This window comes from Aethalodelphis obliquidens, unplaced genomic scaffold, assembly GCF_003676395.1.
Source record: "Aethalodelphis obliquidens isolate GAN/ISIS:26980383/991018 unplaced genomic scaffold, ASM367639v1 scaffold95, whole genome shotgun sequence".
In the NCBI taxonomy this organism is placed as follows: domain Eukaryota; kingdom Metazoa; phylum Chordata; class Mammalia; order Artiodactyla; family Delphinidae; genus Aethalodelphis; species Aethalodelphis obliquidens.
Window position 1 is genome coordinate 1,651,874 of NW_020838039.1, and position 16,869 is coordinate 1,668,742.

A 16,869-nucleotide genomic window follows, 5' to 3' on the forward strand; every position below is an offset into this window, starting at 1 on the left:
ATGTTTAACTTGTTTATATTTATGCACCAATTAAAGCAAACTTTTAGAAAACATAGTCTCTATTTTTAAAGTTCAAGTTACGTTGTTATGGAAGTCATTTTGCCTTCATGAAAATTTAAAAAAATTTTTTTTAAATAGGGCTGAGTTTTGGTAGAACTCACAAAGACAATTAAAATTTTATTTTGAGAAACTGCCACATGATGGCTATTTCCTAAAACCATATTTACCCTGTTTAAAAATGCCATCCTTCCCACCAATATCACTTATTACATTCTGAAAGGACAATTAAATCTAACCTGTCATGATTTGCGTTTTCTCCATTTCAGGTTAACTTCCTCGAACATCCTCATGGCGCACGTGAAAACAAGTTCCCCACACTCCCTTATTCTCCGCCCCGGCCCGGCTGGATTTTTGTCATAGTACCTAACACAGTCTGCCGTTGTGTTGCTGCCAGCTTGTTTGCTGGTTTTCTGTCTCCCTGTGGGGAGGGAGACCCCGGATCTGTCTGAAGAAGCTCAGAGCCCTGCACATGCTGCGGCTGGCTCTGAGCGAGCAGTGAGGCTCCATCGATACAGGATACAGAGAACCAATATTAAAAGCACTGTCCACGCATGTGAATTGGCCACAGGCATAAAGCTATTAATACTGATACGTAATCTTTAAGTAGGTAAAAATTAATACTCAGAAGCAGTGAATTCTGATAACATGTCCTCCAAAGCAGAAGACACACTGGGCAGACTCATTCAAGGCAGCTGTGCAGTGGACAGTGAACCAGGGCCTCACAGCCTTTTTTTAAAAAACAGAATGGCAGTGGAGTGCTGAAAAGATGATCCGCTATCACTACCATCACACATGCACATACAGATAACTTCACAGCATTTCATGATGTTTGTAAAATAGATGTATCTTTTCCTGAAGGTTGGAGCACACCACCGACTGAGGGCACGTGGTCACCACCTTCCCCTGGCAGGACCCAAGTTTCAATGATAATTTCCAGAAGCTTCATTTAGATAACATATCTTTGCATGTGAGGCTGTAGTGAATGAAAACAGCTAATTTCTGCCTGAATGTTTTTATTATAAAGTGTATTGAAGTTAACAATTTCTAGGGCCATTTTGCAGTTATGAAATAAAGGAGTTATATTTAATAATATATTTGTGATATTTGAGTTGTGGGTTGGAAGTTTCTTTTGCAATTTTGACAACAGCATGCACTGATACTTTAAATTTGGTATTCTTTAAACATTCCTTGATCAGTTTCTTCATCAAAAAGCCCAATCAATTTTAAAAATACCAAAAGGGATTTTCTTTATAGGAAAAAAGAGTTGTGTTTTTAAGACATATATAAATTTAAAACATTTTCTAATAATCAAATGCAAAATTGATCACATCTCAGAACCACTACTTTCACAGCCCAGCTGACTGTGAGAATAGTACATAAGTCACAAGAAATTGAATGAATTATATCGGTTTAAACATGGGCTATGGGTGAGCATATATCTTAGAAAACAGTTTGGTGGTTTCTCAAAAGGTTAATAAGTACAAAACTGTCATAAGACCTAGCAATTCCACTCATAGTGTACCTAACTAAGAAAAAGAAAAACATAGTCTACACAAAGACCTGCATGCAAATGTTCATAGCAGCATTATTCAAATACCCCCCCAAAAGGCAAAACACTGGAAAAAACCAGTCTATCTATCCAGACAACAGAATTAATTACTCAGCAATTAAAAGGACAGAGCTGGGCTTCCCTGGTGGTGCAGTGGTTGAGAGTCTGCCTGCCGATGCAGGGGACGCGGGTTCGTGCCCCGGTCCGGGAAGATGCCACATGCCGCGGAGCAGCTGGGCCCGTGAGCCATGGCCGCTGAGCCTGCGCATCCGGAGCCTGTCCTCCGCAACGTGAGAGGCCACAACAGTGAGAGGCCCGCGTACCGCAAAAAAAAAAAAGAGCTACTGACACATGCTATGCCACAGATGAACTTCAAAAAATTATGTGAGTGAAAAAAGCCAGATGCAAGAAACTACAAGATTCCGTGTACGTGAGACACCCACAAAAGGCAAATTTACACCCAAAATGTAGATTAATGGTTGGATGGGGCAATGAGAGATCTTACTGGGAGGATAAAATGTTCTAAAATTGATTAATGGTGATGTTTGCATCAGTAAAGTAACTAAAAATCACTGAACTGTATACCTGAAATGGTCAACTTTTAAAATATGTAAAATATACCTCAAAGTTGTAAAGAAAACGAAAAAAGAAAACAAACAAAAACAGCTGGGCTAGGAAGAAGCGTAAAGTGACAAGTAACATGGGAGAGAAAAGATCTGGTGAACGTGCCCCACCCCCTTTGCAAAAAGAAAAAAAAAAAAAGTAATTTACCAAGCTACCTAAAGACCAAAAGTGGTGAAGCTTCTACTTTGCTCTTTAAAATAATGGATAATACTAATACCTTAGGGGTTTCACCACAGAATTACGGGTGAAGTCAGATAGAAACCAAGTTTTATTCTAGGCTTATCATGAGAACTGTCAAGATTTTTAAAGCCTACAAATTAAACTCACATGAAGTAAATCTAATGATTTTCACTTTATCCTTAGAAAAATATGACTGTTAAAATGAGAAAAATACAAAGATGTTTGTAAGAAAAGGCCCCTGTCATGAGGGTTAAAACAAAACCCCTACACAATCAGCAATATGATAGAAATGATCATATTCAATCTTTTATAACTTCCCATCTAGGGCTTTTTGCCTTCTGGGTATAGTTCCGATTTAAAAACAAAAACTAAGTTTAATTGGTTTACTCTGAATTTTACTAAAACCAAGTGACACAGACCACTGTTTATTCTTCCCAACATCTTCAGGTAGCAGAACTCCATTTTGAAACAAATGTAACATACTGGGTTTCATTCTACCCTTTTACTATCCTAATGTTAGTAAATGTTGCTGCCTGATTTTCTCCATCTGGTACAAAGTTTATATTTACACAGATTTTCTTTTTTTCTTAATGGAGAGCTAGCATTAAGTATGGCTGAACTCTAAGAGGGAACTGAGTGGGAAAGGGAGATACACAGCTTATAAAAGATTAACAGAAAAACCTAATTCCTAGAAGTGTAAATGCTAGGTCAAAGTTACTTGAAAAAAACATAAAACAAGAGCTTTAGCTATTGTTTTACTGTCTAGAACTTTGAACCAATAAATATGTTTTTAACCAAAAAAAAAAAACTTACATAAAACGTCCTATTAACTCAGTAAGAGGTTATTTTCCTTTAAAGAAAAAATTAAAATCATGGACTCAAATTTTTACTAGCATTTTGACAGCTTAAGTTACCAACTGACTAGGTAGACCACCTTACTTAGAAATGTAAATGTCTAAGGTAAAATATTAGTTTGTCAATCATGAGACAAAAATACGTAATTTCTGTAAAGCTGGAAAAGAAACAAGTTTCATACTTTTATACAAAATAATGGGAACTGGTTAATTTTTAAAATACCACTTTCCATAAATTTTAAAAATACCACTTTCCATAAATTCACATCCAGAGCAAATCAGGTACACCTGTATTTTTAAAGCAAAGAGAATGGGGAGAGGGAGAGAAGCCATTTAACAAGTTATCCAGATGCACGTTATCCACGATGAAAGTCACATGACAGTCTCAGCTCTATCACCACCACAAAAACATATGCCCCAAATCAAAATTTAATTACACTGCACAACAGAGTTTGTGAATTGTGCTTCATATTTTATCAACTGCTCTGCTTTTGACAGGACAGTTTCCTGAAGGAAAGTTCCAAGAATTGAAAAGTTACAACACCCACATACCAGAAAGTGTTTCCTGAATTTTGTTACAGGAACTGACTTCTGCTATAATTTTAACATTTACTTCCCATAGGAGCCCCATTTTAAAATTTTTGTTGCATATTATTTGTTCAATGACAGTACACCTAGACAATGCTCTTCTTTAAAAGAAAAGAAAAAAACCCCAAACTTTTATTTCAGTTTCAAAAGTTTGGATATAATTGACCAATTCACAGTTATAACTTTTCTCTAGGAACAAAAACAACTGCCGCCTGGGACTTCCCTGGTGGCGCGGTGGTTGGCAGTCCTCCTGCCAGTGCAGGGGACACGGGTTCAAGCCCTAGTCTGGGAAGATCCCACGTGCCACAGAGCAACTGAGCCAGCGTGCTGCAACTGCTGGGCCTGCGTGCCACAGCTACTGAGGCCCAGGAGCCTAAGAGCCCATGCTCCGAAACAAGAGAAGCCACCGCAACGAGAAGCCCAACGGCCCCCGCTTGCAGCAACTTAGAGAAGGTCTGTGCGCAGCAACGAAGACCCAATGCAGCCAAAAATAAATAAATAAAAATTAAAAACAAAACAAAACAACTGCCACCTGATGAATGGGGGATGGGGGTGGGGGGATGTTGAAGAGTGAGTTAGTAGTTTTGGGAGGGAGACCAGAGCGGATAGAAAAGGGTAAATTAAGTATCCAGGTCCTTAAGAAACAATTTTTGGGAAAGTGCTGCTGGATCAAACATTGCACATTACTTCTTGGTACCTTCCTTTTCCTTTTATTTTTTAAATATAGGTGCATTTGGACATTTCAACTAATAGAGTTTATAATAAGTACATAAATTTATAGAGGTAGATATCTACCTTCTGTACCAACCTCTTGTCTATTTCAATGGGGGGGGGTGTGTATATATGAATATATATTAAATCAAAATGTAACTGCATTACACGACATAGTTTATATGATACTGTATCTCCCTCACACACACCCCATTTCACAAAGTGTGGTAGGTGGGCCTCTGGCCTCAGACCCAGCAGGGCTCCACCCAAGCTCCACCCTGGACCTGCCTAAAAGGAATCTCTGGGGGGAGGGGAGAGCAGAATCTGCATGTTAAGAAGCACTCATGTTGTTTCTTGCGTCTAATCCAGTTTGAGAACTTTGAGCTTAATATAACCACACTGCCCCTAAAATATTCCTTCACTTTTATTTGTTTAATTGCCAATCGAGCTGTAAGCAATACTGAAAAGAAAGGCAAGATCCTTTTGGGTAAAATAAAGGCGAACCAGTGACTCAGGAGTCACATCCTTAACTCTCCCCAGCCCACCCAAACAAAGGATCATGTGGCCCGCAGGTCTCCAAGCATTCATCATCACATGAGCCACTGTGGAGGAAGAACAATCCTTGGTACTTTTAGAATGTGGTCGAACTATGGGTGCCCTCTGGAAATACAATACCTAATACCAAAATAAAGACAATTTAGCTGTCAATAGAAATACAATATATTTCTCCCTTCTGTTTGCTTCAGTTCCTTTTGACAAGACGTGACTATTGGGATTTCCTCTTAATATATTAAATCTGACATCAAATTACTGCTTTAAGAACCTGATAGGAGTCCAACCTGGTTAAATTAAAAACGAAGCCAATAAACCAATGCAAGAAAACAACAGACGTTCACCATTGAAAAGGGCTTTCAGGATATTAAGTCTGCTGGCTTTGTGGCCATCAGGTTAAGCTTTAACTCACTGCGGATAGATAGGAAAAGGGAAAAGTTTGCACAGGAGCAGGATTCTCAACACTGATCACTGCCAAGACACAAAAAGTCAGCACTGGGATGTTTATTAAAGTTAATTTTTACTTTTGGGTCTCCAAGGGCATTAACACTAAAAGTTATAAATCTTATTCTCCCCCCCCTCCACCAGAGGCCTAAAGCTAAACTTCATCTGGTACATATATATTTGAGCAAGGCATTACTTTGCATTCTAGTTGCTGTATTATTTTGAGCAAATGAATACAGGTTATGTTCATATTAAAATGCATGAAGAACAATCAGAAGCAGAGCTAAAATACTACAACTTTAGCTTTCAATTTTTTTTTAACTTAAGTAAAAAGGACAGGTAATCATTTAAGCTGTAAAAGTTATGCACCCACCCCATATCAATAAAATGTAACTGAACCACAACAAAGAGATTATGATACCCAAGCTTGCTATGTTTGTACTTCTGAGCCAAGAAACATTGTCCTAAAGGTGCAGGCTGTATTTCCAAGTAGTACAGAAGTAAAGTCAGAATACACTGTCACCTGTAGTCCTTCTCACCACATCTCACATACAGGACTTGCCCTTTCAGAAGACAGATTTTGGAAATGTTTATTTTCCTATCTTGGAAAGCAAACAAAATAGAGAAATTTGCTAACAGAAAACTAAGTTTATATATTAGAAGCAATCAAGTTGTATGTTATACCTCAAAGCTGTAATGAAGCAAACCAGCTTTATAATTCCTCCATTTTACAGCTATTAAGTAATACATAGATTTGGATGCTCAAAACAAATAAGTGACAGTGCCCAGGTGAGAGAGATTTCTCTCTTATCCATGATTAAGATAATTAGCATATTTGACATTTAAGTTGCTTAGGTGTAGCATTCACTAAATTCCATTTTCAAAACAGTATCGAACCAGCTATTGAATACTTTTTCATGGTATAGTATAGAATCCCCTAACTCTCTTGAGAGACCACTTGTGTTAATTTTTTTTATTTTTTTTGCCAAAGAAGATCCCCATAAACCAGCTGAATGAAAAAAATGGCTCAATCCTCCTTCCATCTTCATCATGGAAGAACCTCTAGTCTGAGTCAGGAAGCTCAGCGGGGCTCTCAGGATGAACTAGAAGGAAATCATTTAAGAAACCTCTTCTGTCAAGGACACAGTTTACAATGGTGTCTTAAGGGAAAAAATGAAGACATTCACTGGGTCAAAATACTGCATAAATTATTTCCCTCTTGAAATCACTTCCTTGAACTGCACTTTCCAAAACATCAAGCATTCTTCTTTGATATTTGCTCATATTAAATCAGAGCTTTTTTGCTTTCATGAATTTTCTTCCAAGGTAATCTTTACAAAGCTCATAAACTGGGGGTGGGGACAGAGGACGGAGCAAAACTGGTTCCATACCAGTTTAAGAGCATTGCTTTTTGCCGTGGAAAATTTCCCCCACCAGAGTAAGAGATCCACCAAAAACCGGCTTCATAATAATCTTGGGAACAATCTAACTTTCCTCTATTATTTTTTTTTAAACATCATTAACTTTAGTCAAATTCAAACAAACAAACAAAAACCTGTGGGAGAGTTACCTAAACTTAATTTCCTTCTGCAGTTTGTGTGAAAGAGCTTTTGAGACGTGCTCAGCCACCAGAAGCTACTCTTCTAAAGAAGCAAGTTCAACTCCCCCAACTCTCATTCATGCACCCTCCCCCTGCTACACACACACACACACACACCCTGGGGGGAGGTGGGCCAGGGCTTCTCCAGTAGCACAAGGTGCATTTAAAACCGGTTAATCCCTGACGGTAGTTGAAGAGATGTACGTATTCCTTTCTAAAATTCAGGGATTGCTTCAATGAAGGGGTTAGCAGAGATGGAGAACCAAAGCCCTCCTTTCTCTTTTATCCATCCACACTCCTCAATATAAGGCAAGCTAATCCTCATAGAAAAGGACAGATCTACAAACTGATGGGATTCCATGCCCACCCCTACCCATCATAGGTTTACCAGTCCTCAAAAGAGGGTGTGCCAGGCTGTATACTCCTATAAAAGCACCATCTCCAAGTGCTTTAGATCAGAATTTGGAAACTACAGCCATGAACTATAACTATTTCACCTTAAAGCAAGGAAGCCTAGTCAATGTATCTGTTGTGCTTATAGATTCCAAAGGAAGCACACACTGATCTGAGAGGGGAGGCATAGAATATGCCCTGCTTTAACTGATGTTGCACTTCTAAATGACGGCCTTTCTCCACAATTCTGAAAAGGCAAAGCAGATATTTAATGTTCTCAAAATACTGACCCAAAATCTAATTTTTATAACTTAGGGAATTGACCTTTCATTCAATAAATGTCTTCCATATCTAGCAGAAGAAATCAACCACAAAGCAAAACAAAATAATCAATTTCCTACTTTTAGGTTTTAAAATGGAGAGGAATATGCAACCTCAATTTATGGAAATTCACAAGCCTAGAGATTTAAGCAGTCCCTCCCTCATTCAAAGTACTTCTAGCCTATGCAAGGAATACTAAAAATGTGAGACAATGTCTTAAGGAGCTGACTAGAGAGAAGAAATACACATGAAAAATTAGTCATGCACCATCCATCAACATCAAGTGAAGACTATTACCTTATAACAATAACAAATAATAAGAGAATAGTGCCATGGTCAGCTCATTTATTCACCATCAGTGCTACAAAATTCAGTTTCGTCTAAGTTTCCATCTATCTCTTCTACTCAAAAACAAACAAAAAAATCCTACCACCTAATTATTTAAACAGTGCACAATGGTTAGAACTGAGCTATAAATGCTATGAATATTCAGATCCAATGAGTCCAAGAATCTAAATTGTTTCAAAAGCAAACAGATGCTGACACATGGGCAAGATTTTACTACAGATTATACATCACAGATGATGGCTGCGTTTCTCTTAGCACTACTCAGGCAGAGTGGCCCAGCTTTGGGGTTTCCTGAAATCCAAAAATACCTGCAATTTTCTCCATATATTCTCTCTGGGGATCTCAAAGATTACCTATTCTCCCACAAACACAATGTCTAAGTGAGTTTGGACCACATTCCAGCTATAAGTGAAAAAATGCACATTTACCACTTGAGAGATATACTCCCATGATGCAGACTAAGAAAATAGCAAGACAGCATGGCCTTGGGGACTTCCCTGGCAGTTCACTCATTAAGACTCTGCACTTCCAATGCAGGGGGCGCAGGTTCAATCCCTGGTCGGGGAGCTAAGTTCCCAGGTGCCATGCAGTGAGGCCAAAAAATTTAAAAAAAAAAAGACATCATGGCTTTGTTCCTAGTTCAAGGGCACATCTGAAGGCCAGGCAGAAAAGCAGAATATGCACAGTCCTCCTATTTCAATTACTAGCAAATTGAACTACCATACTGATAACTCGGATTTTTACATCTTGTAGCAAAGTACTTTTAGCAGAAATTGCTTCTTGCGCATTTAGACTGAGGCGTTGCAGCTCCCTTTCAACACCTCATCTCAGCATTAAAGAGGCAGCCTGGAAGTAAGGAAATGCTGCAGGGCAGCTCAGAAGTCAGGCAGGCACTGCTCTACCTGCGTGACCTCAAGCAAGAAACAGAATGGCTGAGCCTCAGTTTCCTGAACAAATGTGAAAAAATACAAGTACTTACCTATTTAAGCAACTGAGAAGAGTCAAAGAGGTAATCCAATTACAGTTGCTGTGCCTGGCACACAGCAGTGTCCAATTTAGCTATTACCTCATTTTATTCTTAATTAATTTAAGGGTTCAGACACTGAAATCACTCACATCTGAGTTCAAATCCCAGCTTTCTATTATTGAGCTCTGTTAGATACCATTTAATTTCTTAGATCACAGCGTCTTAATCTAAGGTTTTGATGCCATGGACCCTTTTGGCAGTTAAATTTCAGTCAAGGTTAGCATAAATAAAGATGCAACTTTTGTTTGTCATCCAAGTTTTCCTACTACATGGCCTCAAGTTAAGAACCTCTCTCTTAGAACAGCCAATAAAATGGGGGCAGGGGATAAACCACTGAGTCTAGAGGATTAAATATACAAAGCACATAGAGGTGCTCTATATAGTGAAGTTCTTTTTCTTCCTAGAAACTTCTATCTCTTAGGAAAAAATTTCAAAGTCTCATCAAGCCCAAACTTTAAGCTTAAAGCATCTATTTCTTTGAGTGACCTATCTGGGTCTTCAGACCTGAAATGTGTTTAGCCTTGTAAGATTTCCCCCAAATCACTATATTACATCAAAAAGCAACTTGAGGAGTTCTCATTAATTTAAATGCGACACCAAAGTACTTTCCAGTAAAACTGAAAGTTTAAAAAGAATGTATATCTAAATTGTAGGCTTCCTTTAGCACCAACTGCTGTCACAACTAAAATGAAATCATACACAACAGTTTGAATTTCATAAAAATCACTAATGCCTTGTCATCACTCTTAAAGCCTCATTACAAAAAAAGTAACAAACCATGGAAAGTCAGGGCTGGAGGTTCTTACAATAGCGTTCCTCTGACAGCAACTGCAGTTCATTATCCTCTCCCCTTCACCAACCCCGATACATTCCTGGTCTTTGCCTACTCAGCAGATTCACGCAAGCTGTGCCGTTTTATGTGCAATCGTACATTCTGGCAGTAAAATTTCCAGTCACTTACCAGGCAAATTCTCAACCACCTCCCCCAAGGCGAACTGTTTCACATTAATCGATTTCTAAAATTCTGCTCAAGGCATTAGCGGAGAGGGGGAAAAAAAATCAGGAGAACCAGAAGGAGGTGCACAAAGAAACTAAAGGACAATTTGGGCAAAGGCAGACAAGTTAAATCAACTTTATTTTTCTGAAAATAATTATTTTTGGAAGAGAAGAGAAATTTAACTTTAATCTTAACTTTAACTCAACCCCCTCCTCTCTGCAGAAATTGTCTAGTATGTTCTCCAAACTGTTTTTTATCTGACATAAATAAAGAACCACAGCATCAGGAATGATGAGAAAGCAATGACAAAGCTGCTTCCTGCTCGTCCTCTTCGCAGCACCCCGACCCTTCCCTTGCAACCTTCAATTCTCCTAGCCACTAACATATTTTAAAAGTTTCTCTCGGTGCTTGCCTTACCTTGACTGGGCTGCCATAATTCAGTTTATAGAGCTCAAGGTCTCCTGTCCATCAGAGCCTTCAACCCGCGGCCCTTCTGCCAGCGCCGCGCTCACCATTTGCCGGGGCCGGGCGGGGACGATTCCCCAGCGCGACTACCCGATTTTACCGGACTACCTGCTCCCGAGCCCGGGCGTCCTCAGCGCAGCCTCGGGCTCCGAGCGTATTGGCTCGCGCTAATCCTGATGGACATCCGGGCACTGGGGCCTCTGCAGGCAAACTACACTCTGGACCGGCCCGGGGAGCTTCGCGTCTGAATTCAGACCGAGTGAGATCCCTCCGGGCGATTCCGGAGAAGGGAAACCGAAGGGCTCCCTTCGCGCAAAGCCCACCAACGCACAGCTTTCGCCAAGCAGCACTAGAACTCCGGCCCGCGTCAGAAGGTAAAGGAAATCGTCCTTCGGCTCTGTTAAAGTTGTCCGAGTTCGCCTGGACACCCCCTTCAACAAAGTTCTGGTGGTACGGTCCGCCTCCTTAAAAGGGCACGGCGCTCCACCGGCCCAGCCCGAGGCTGCGCCGGGCGGGGGCGCAGAGCCCGAGCGCCGACGCAGCCCAGCTGGCTCGACCGCGGCGCAGCCCCGCCTGCAGGCTCCTGGCTACCGCTCTCTTGTCAGGTTTTAACAATGTACAAACACACACTGCCGGAACACGCAGTACCCGGGCGGTCAGAACTCCAGCCCCAATTTGAATATTTGTTGAATACTGGGTCCCAAGAGGCTGAAGTGAACAAGGAATAAAACCACAGAAGTAAAACACGTTCGCTACGTTTGATCGTGCCAATGCTTGCAGTCAGGAAATGTGCAACTAACGCACACTTGTTTGACTTTGTTAGCTTTCAGTTTTGATTTCGTTACATTGAAACAAATATGTACAAAGCGCCGTCTTTTTAAAAAAAAAAAACGCCCTTTCTTTTATTGGACAACATTCAGATTAAAAGGAAACAGCAACTCAGATGGTACTTGAAGAAGTAATTAAGGAACTGACAAATTTTTAGAAAATGACTGAGGATGCAAGCCAACAATATATTAAACACTGTAAGTACAAACGAAACCGTGTCCTACTAAGGGGGCCAGGGAAGGCATTTAAATTTAAACTGTGCCTAAAGCTAAGCAGGGAAAAACGTCGTTGAGCAGGAGAGAGGTTGGGCTTCAGCGTCTCATGCGGACCAGCAGCACACTGTAGGAGCTGCAAGCTCTAAATGGAGTGAATGCCGGCCCCGTGGACTCCCCATTCTACCTAGAATCATGACAGTGACACCATCTCACAAAGAGATACTCCACACTGTACTGCTAAGGAGCCATGGATAGACATGTTGACATCTGCACAAAAACTGCAAAGCTGGGAGGTGGGGGCTGGCAGGTGGAAGGCCCAAAGCACCTCTATGGTGGGTCTCAAAGTGTGATTCGTGGTCTCCTGGGAGTCCCCAGGACCTTCTCAGAGGTCAAGCTATTTTTAGAATAACACAAAGACATTATTTGTCTTTTTCACTGTGCTGACATTTGCACTGATGGTGCAAAAGCAATTGTGGGGAAACTGCTGGCACCTTAGCACTAATCAAGGAAGTGGCTCTTCACTCATTAGCAGTTTAAAAAAGAAAAAAAGGTCAGTTTTCTTTACACATGTCCTTAATGAAGCGAGCAGTAAGAATTACTACTTTTCTTAAATCTTGACCCTTGAGTACAGGTCATTTTAATGTTATTTGTGACAAAATGGGAAGTCCACATGAAGCACTCTGCTGCTGCAGAGTGAAGTACAGTGGTTGTCTAGAAGAAAAGCACTTGTATAATTGAGTTGCAAGCTGAAATAGCTGTTTTTTTCATGGACTACCATTTCTTTAGAAATGAAAAAAATTGGAAGAACAAGTGAGGAACAATTGAAAGAACAATTGACGAACTGTGGTTATTCTGACTTGGGTATTTGGTAATAATTTTCTCAAAAATGAACAAAGTGAGTCTGTTTCTTCAAGGAAAACAACTGACAGTATTTATTGCCAATGATAAAATTTGAGTTTTCAAGCATTTTGGAAAATGACATCTGCCACTGCGAGCCTGTCAGCTTCCCAATACTTAAAGACTTTCCCGATGAGGTAAGGACAGTAATGAATGTGGTTTTAGAAGACCTGTGTACGGACTTCCCTGGTGGCACAGTGGTTAAGAATCTGCCTGCCAAGGCAGGGATCACGGGTTCGAGCCCTGGTCCACAAAGATCAGACATGCCACGGAGCAACTAAGCCTGTGCGCCGCAACTACTGAGCCTGCACTCTAAAGCCCACGAGCAACAACTACTTAGCCCACGCTCTAGAGCCCGTGAGCCACAACTACTGACTAAGCCTGTGAGCCACAACTACTGAAGCCCACACGCCTAGACCCCGTGCTCCGCAACAAGAGACGCCACCACAGTGAGAAGCCAGCACACCACAACAGAGTAGCCCCTGCTCGCCACAACTAGAAAAAGCCCATGCACAGCAACGAAGACCCAATGCAACCAAAGATAAATTAATTAATTAAATTTTTAAAAAAGAAAACCTGCGTAACTCAGTGACCAAAATTTTCTAAACAGTACAAAATTGTGGGGCTTCCCTGGTGGCGCAGTGGTTAAGAATCTGCCTGCCAGTGCAGGGGACACGTGATTGAGCTGTGGTCTGAGAAGATCCCACATGCCGCGGAGCAACTAGGCCCGTGCGCCACAACTACCAAGCCTGCGCTCCAGAGCCCATGAGCCACAACTACTGAGCCCACATGCCACAACTACTGAAGCCCGCACACCTAGAGCCCGTGCTCCACAACGAGAAGCCACCACAATGAGAAGCCTGTGCGCCACAATGAAAGAGTAGCCCCTGCGCACCACAACTACAGAAAGCCCACGCACAGCAACAAAGACCCACCACAGCCATAAATAAATTAATTAAATAAATTTTTTTAAAATCGTGCACGGGTAAAAGATCCATTGAAAGTGCAGGACAGACCAATGGATTTTAATATATCAAAAAAAAAGTTCAGGGCTTCCCTGTTGGCGCAGTGGTTGAGAGTCCACCTGCCGATGCAGGGGACACGGGTTTGTGCCCCGGTCTGGGAAGATCCCACATGCCGCGGAGCGGCTGGGCCCATGAGCCATGGCTGCTGAGCCTGCAGGTCCAGAGCCTGTGCTCCGCAACGGGAGAGGCCACAACAGTGAGAGGCCCGCGTACCGCAAAAAAAAAAAAAAAGTTCAATGATATGATTTCAAATTCCACATTGCAACTAACCTTTAAGAAACTATGACTTGTAGAGTTTTGATATAATATCAAAAAAGGTATTAAAATACTCCTCCATTTTCTGTGAGGCTGCATCTTCTTCATATATTTCAACCAAAATAACATTGCAACAGATTGAACACAGAAGCAGATGAGAATCTGGCTGTCTTCTATTAGTTTGGACAGTAAAGAGATTTGCATAAATGTAAAATAATGCCACTCCTCTTACTAAATTTTTTATTTTGGAAATAGTTTTCTTTTCCAAATAAAAATATTATTTAAGTTAACAGGTAATGGGTTTATTATTTTAAAGAATTTAGTATTTTAAATATCTCAATTTTAATTTTTAATACAGCAAGTGTCAATAGATAAAACACACACATACGAAAACTCTTTGGGGTTTTTAATAATTTGAGGGTGCAAACTTATTCCATGTCATTTGTTGATACTTGTTGATACTTCCATGTCTCCTCCAGCTCTCCACAATCATCATGGCTTCTCTTATATTAAAAGTAATATTATTATATTATAGCTATTCCTGTGTAGAATCTTAGCACCCAGATCAGCTTTGGTAAAATATCAAATCACCTGTGTCATGTGTTAAAACCACAGACTCCAGAACTCGTGAATCAAAATCTTTGTAGGGAGAGGTCTCAGGGATATGCACTTCAACAAATTCTCCAGCTAATACTTGTCTGCTTACATGTGAGAACGACTTGCTTAGATCACGCATACTTAAAAGATAAAAGTGAGCTCTTTGATTCAGTATTGGTTTATAATCCCTCAGTCATTTTAAGTATCATGGTCGGACAGCATTTATTTTCATTCATAAGAAATCTCTATCAGACAATAAAATACCACTGCACACGTGTATTCTTTTGCAATAGAAGAATGATAAACCTTGAAGGAAACAAAGCATAAATTTAGGCAAAAGTCTACTCTCCAAAATTTTTTTTTTTTTTTTGCGGTACGCGGGCCTCTCACTGTTGTGGCCTCTCCCGTTGAGGAGCACAGGCTCCAGATGCGCAGGCTCAGCGGCCATGGCTCACGGGCCCAACCGCTCTGCGGCAAGTGGGATCTTCCCGGACCAGGGCACGAACCCGTGTCCCCTGCATCGGCAGGAGGACTCTCAACCACTGCGCCACCAGGGAAGTCCCCCAAAAATTTTTTGCTTGCCATTTTCCCCCATCTTTCTTTTGTTCTAAATACCAACTATGATATTTATCCTTTAAATTGATATCAGACATATAAGTAAGCAGAAACAATATTGCATAATAGCATTTACTCACAAAATTTCCATTTATCACTGGCTAGAAATATAATATCACTTATATTAAAATTACATTTTTCCCCTGTGAACTGTGTTAATTGTGCTGTTCCACTAAAGATGAGGAAATGAAAGAATACAGCAAATATTTACACACACGGAAATATGAAATCAACAGCACATTGGGATTACACCTGAGATTCCCAGGGCTCTCAAGATCATTTGTAACATAAATTAGGGAGAGTAATTTGAAACAGATGTGGGATTACACTCGATTTGTAATAGATCTAACAATACTAGAGGAAAGTGCAGGAGAAATTATTCTGGAATTGGATACTCCATGTGGCTGAAGAAGTTCAGCAATACACACGTGGGTGTTATTATCTCCAAGTGTTTTGAAAACACCATTGTACCCAACCCACAGTCTTGTTCTGCAGTGAAACTGAACAAAAGACATTCTTAACCTTTTGGGGGCCCAGAATTCTTTGCCTTACTGATGAGATTCAAGGATACAGACCTATGCACATGACATTTGCTATACTTTGATGTTCATGATCCCCCTGCAGCTCACCTAAGGAGGACCTGAGGCTCTGTAGACTTCAGGTGATAAATCCCTGGGCCCTAAGGTGCACTCAAACTGGACCAGCTAATGGACCCAATTTACCTTACAAATAATGGGTACGATCACCTGTCAATCTTCACTGCCCCTTTAAAATGTTAGGACTGTCTTAGTAATTGCCCAGTACAGTGAAGTTTTGTGGGGTTTTTTTTTTTTGGCCCTGCCACACAGCTTGTGGGATCTTAAGACCAAGGACTGAACCTAGCGAAAGCACAGAGTCCTAACCCCTGGACTGCCAGGGAATTCCCTACAGTGAAGAATTTCTAATGAAAATAATGGAAAGAGGGAATACCCTTCTAGCTGCTAGATGGGATTCTGCCCTATTCATGAATTGCCTAATAAAGCCAATTCAAAATAAGTCTTAAAAAATAAAAATAAATGAATGGAAAGATGTTACATGACAGCAAAATATCATCTATATATCAAAATAACAAGTTTCTCAGTATGGTGAGAATATGCTAATCAGTGCTACATTTCCAGAATTCACCAAGCCTACAGTGACCAAGTATGCTAACAACAAAAAAATAAGGTACACAATTTAATAAACAGGGCAGAATTTATAAGGTGAGTGGGACAGACTGTTTTACTACCTGAAATGGGTTCTTGAATCACAAGAGTGCCTTTTTATTAGCTCTTTAAATTAATGAGCTTTATAAATGACACTTGCACACATGTAGTGGCAACAACAGATGGCATATATAACAATATCTTAAGTACAATCACAAATGTGCCCTACATATTGTTATCCAAGAGTGAAAACAGAATCATCTTTCAAGTGTTCCATCATTTATTTGGCAAAATATAAACAGGCATATGTTTTAAAATGTATGTTTATATATATATTTTTTAATTTAGGAGATAGAAGGCAAAATCTACCATACTTTAAATTTAATAAAAAAAACTTTTTAAAACAAGTTGCCTTAATCAGAACTGTTAAATATTCATTCAATGTATGCATTTGGTCCACAATAGTCATTCAATGATACTACTCTTTAATGGCATTTTTGATCTAAAAGTTACGTCGGTCAAATCTAAGAATTTTTACTT

General features: G+C 40.2%; 1 protein-coding gene across 9 annotated transcripts in view; it reads right to left on the bottom strand.

The window, feature by feature from the left end:
* Positions 1-16,869, bottom strand: part of AFF1 (ALF transcription elongation factor 1) — a 207,507-nt gene that overhangs the window by 116,027 nt on the left and 74,611 nt on the right. For 2 of the 9 annotated variants that reach the window (XM_027095844.1, XM_027095843.1), the window contains exon 1: positions 10,666-11,229. The exons of the other annotated variants lie outside the window; for them this stretch is intronic. In XM_027095844.1, the coding sequence (XP_026951645.1) occupies positions 10,666-10,682 (17 nt within the window). In that variant the 5' untranslated portion in view covers positions 10,683-11,229. Of the gene's footprint in view, positions 1-10,665; positions 11,230-16,869 lie in introns of those variants that run through there. 9 annotated transcript variants of the gene reach the window in all.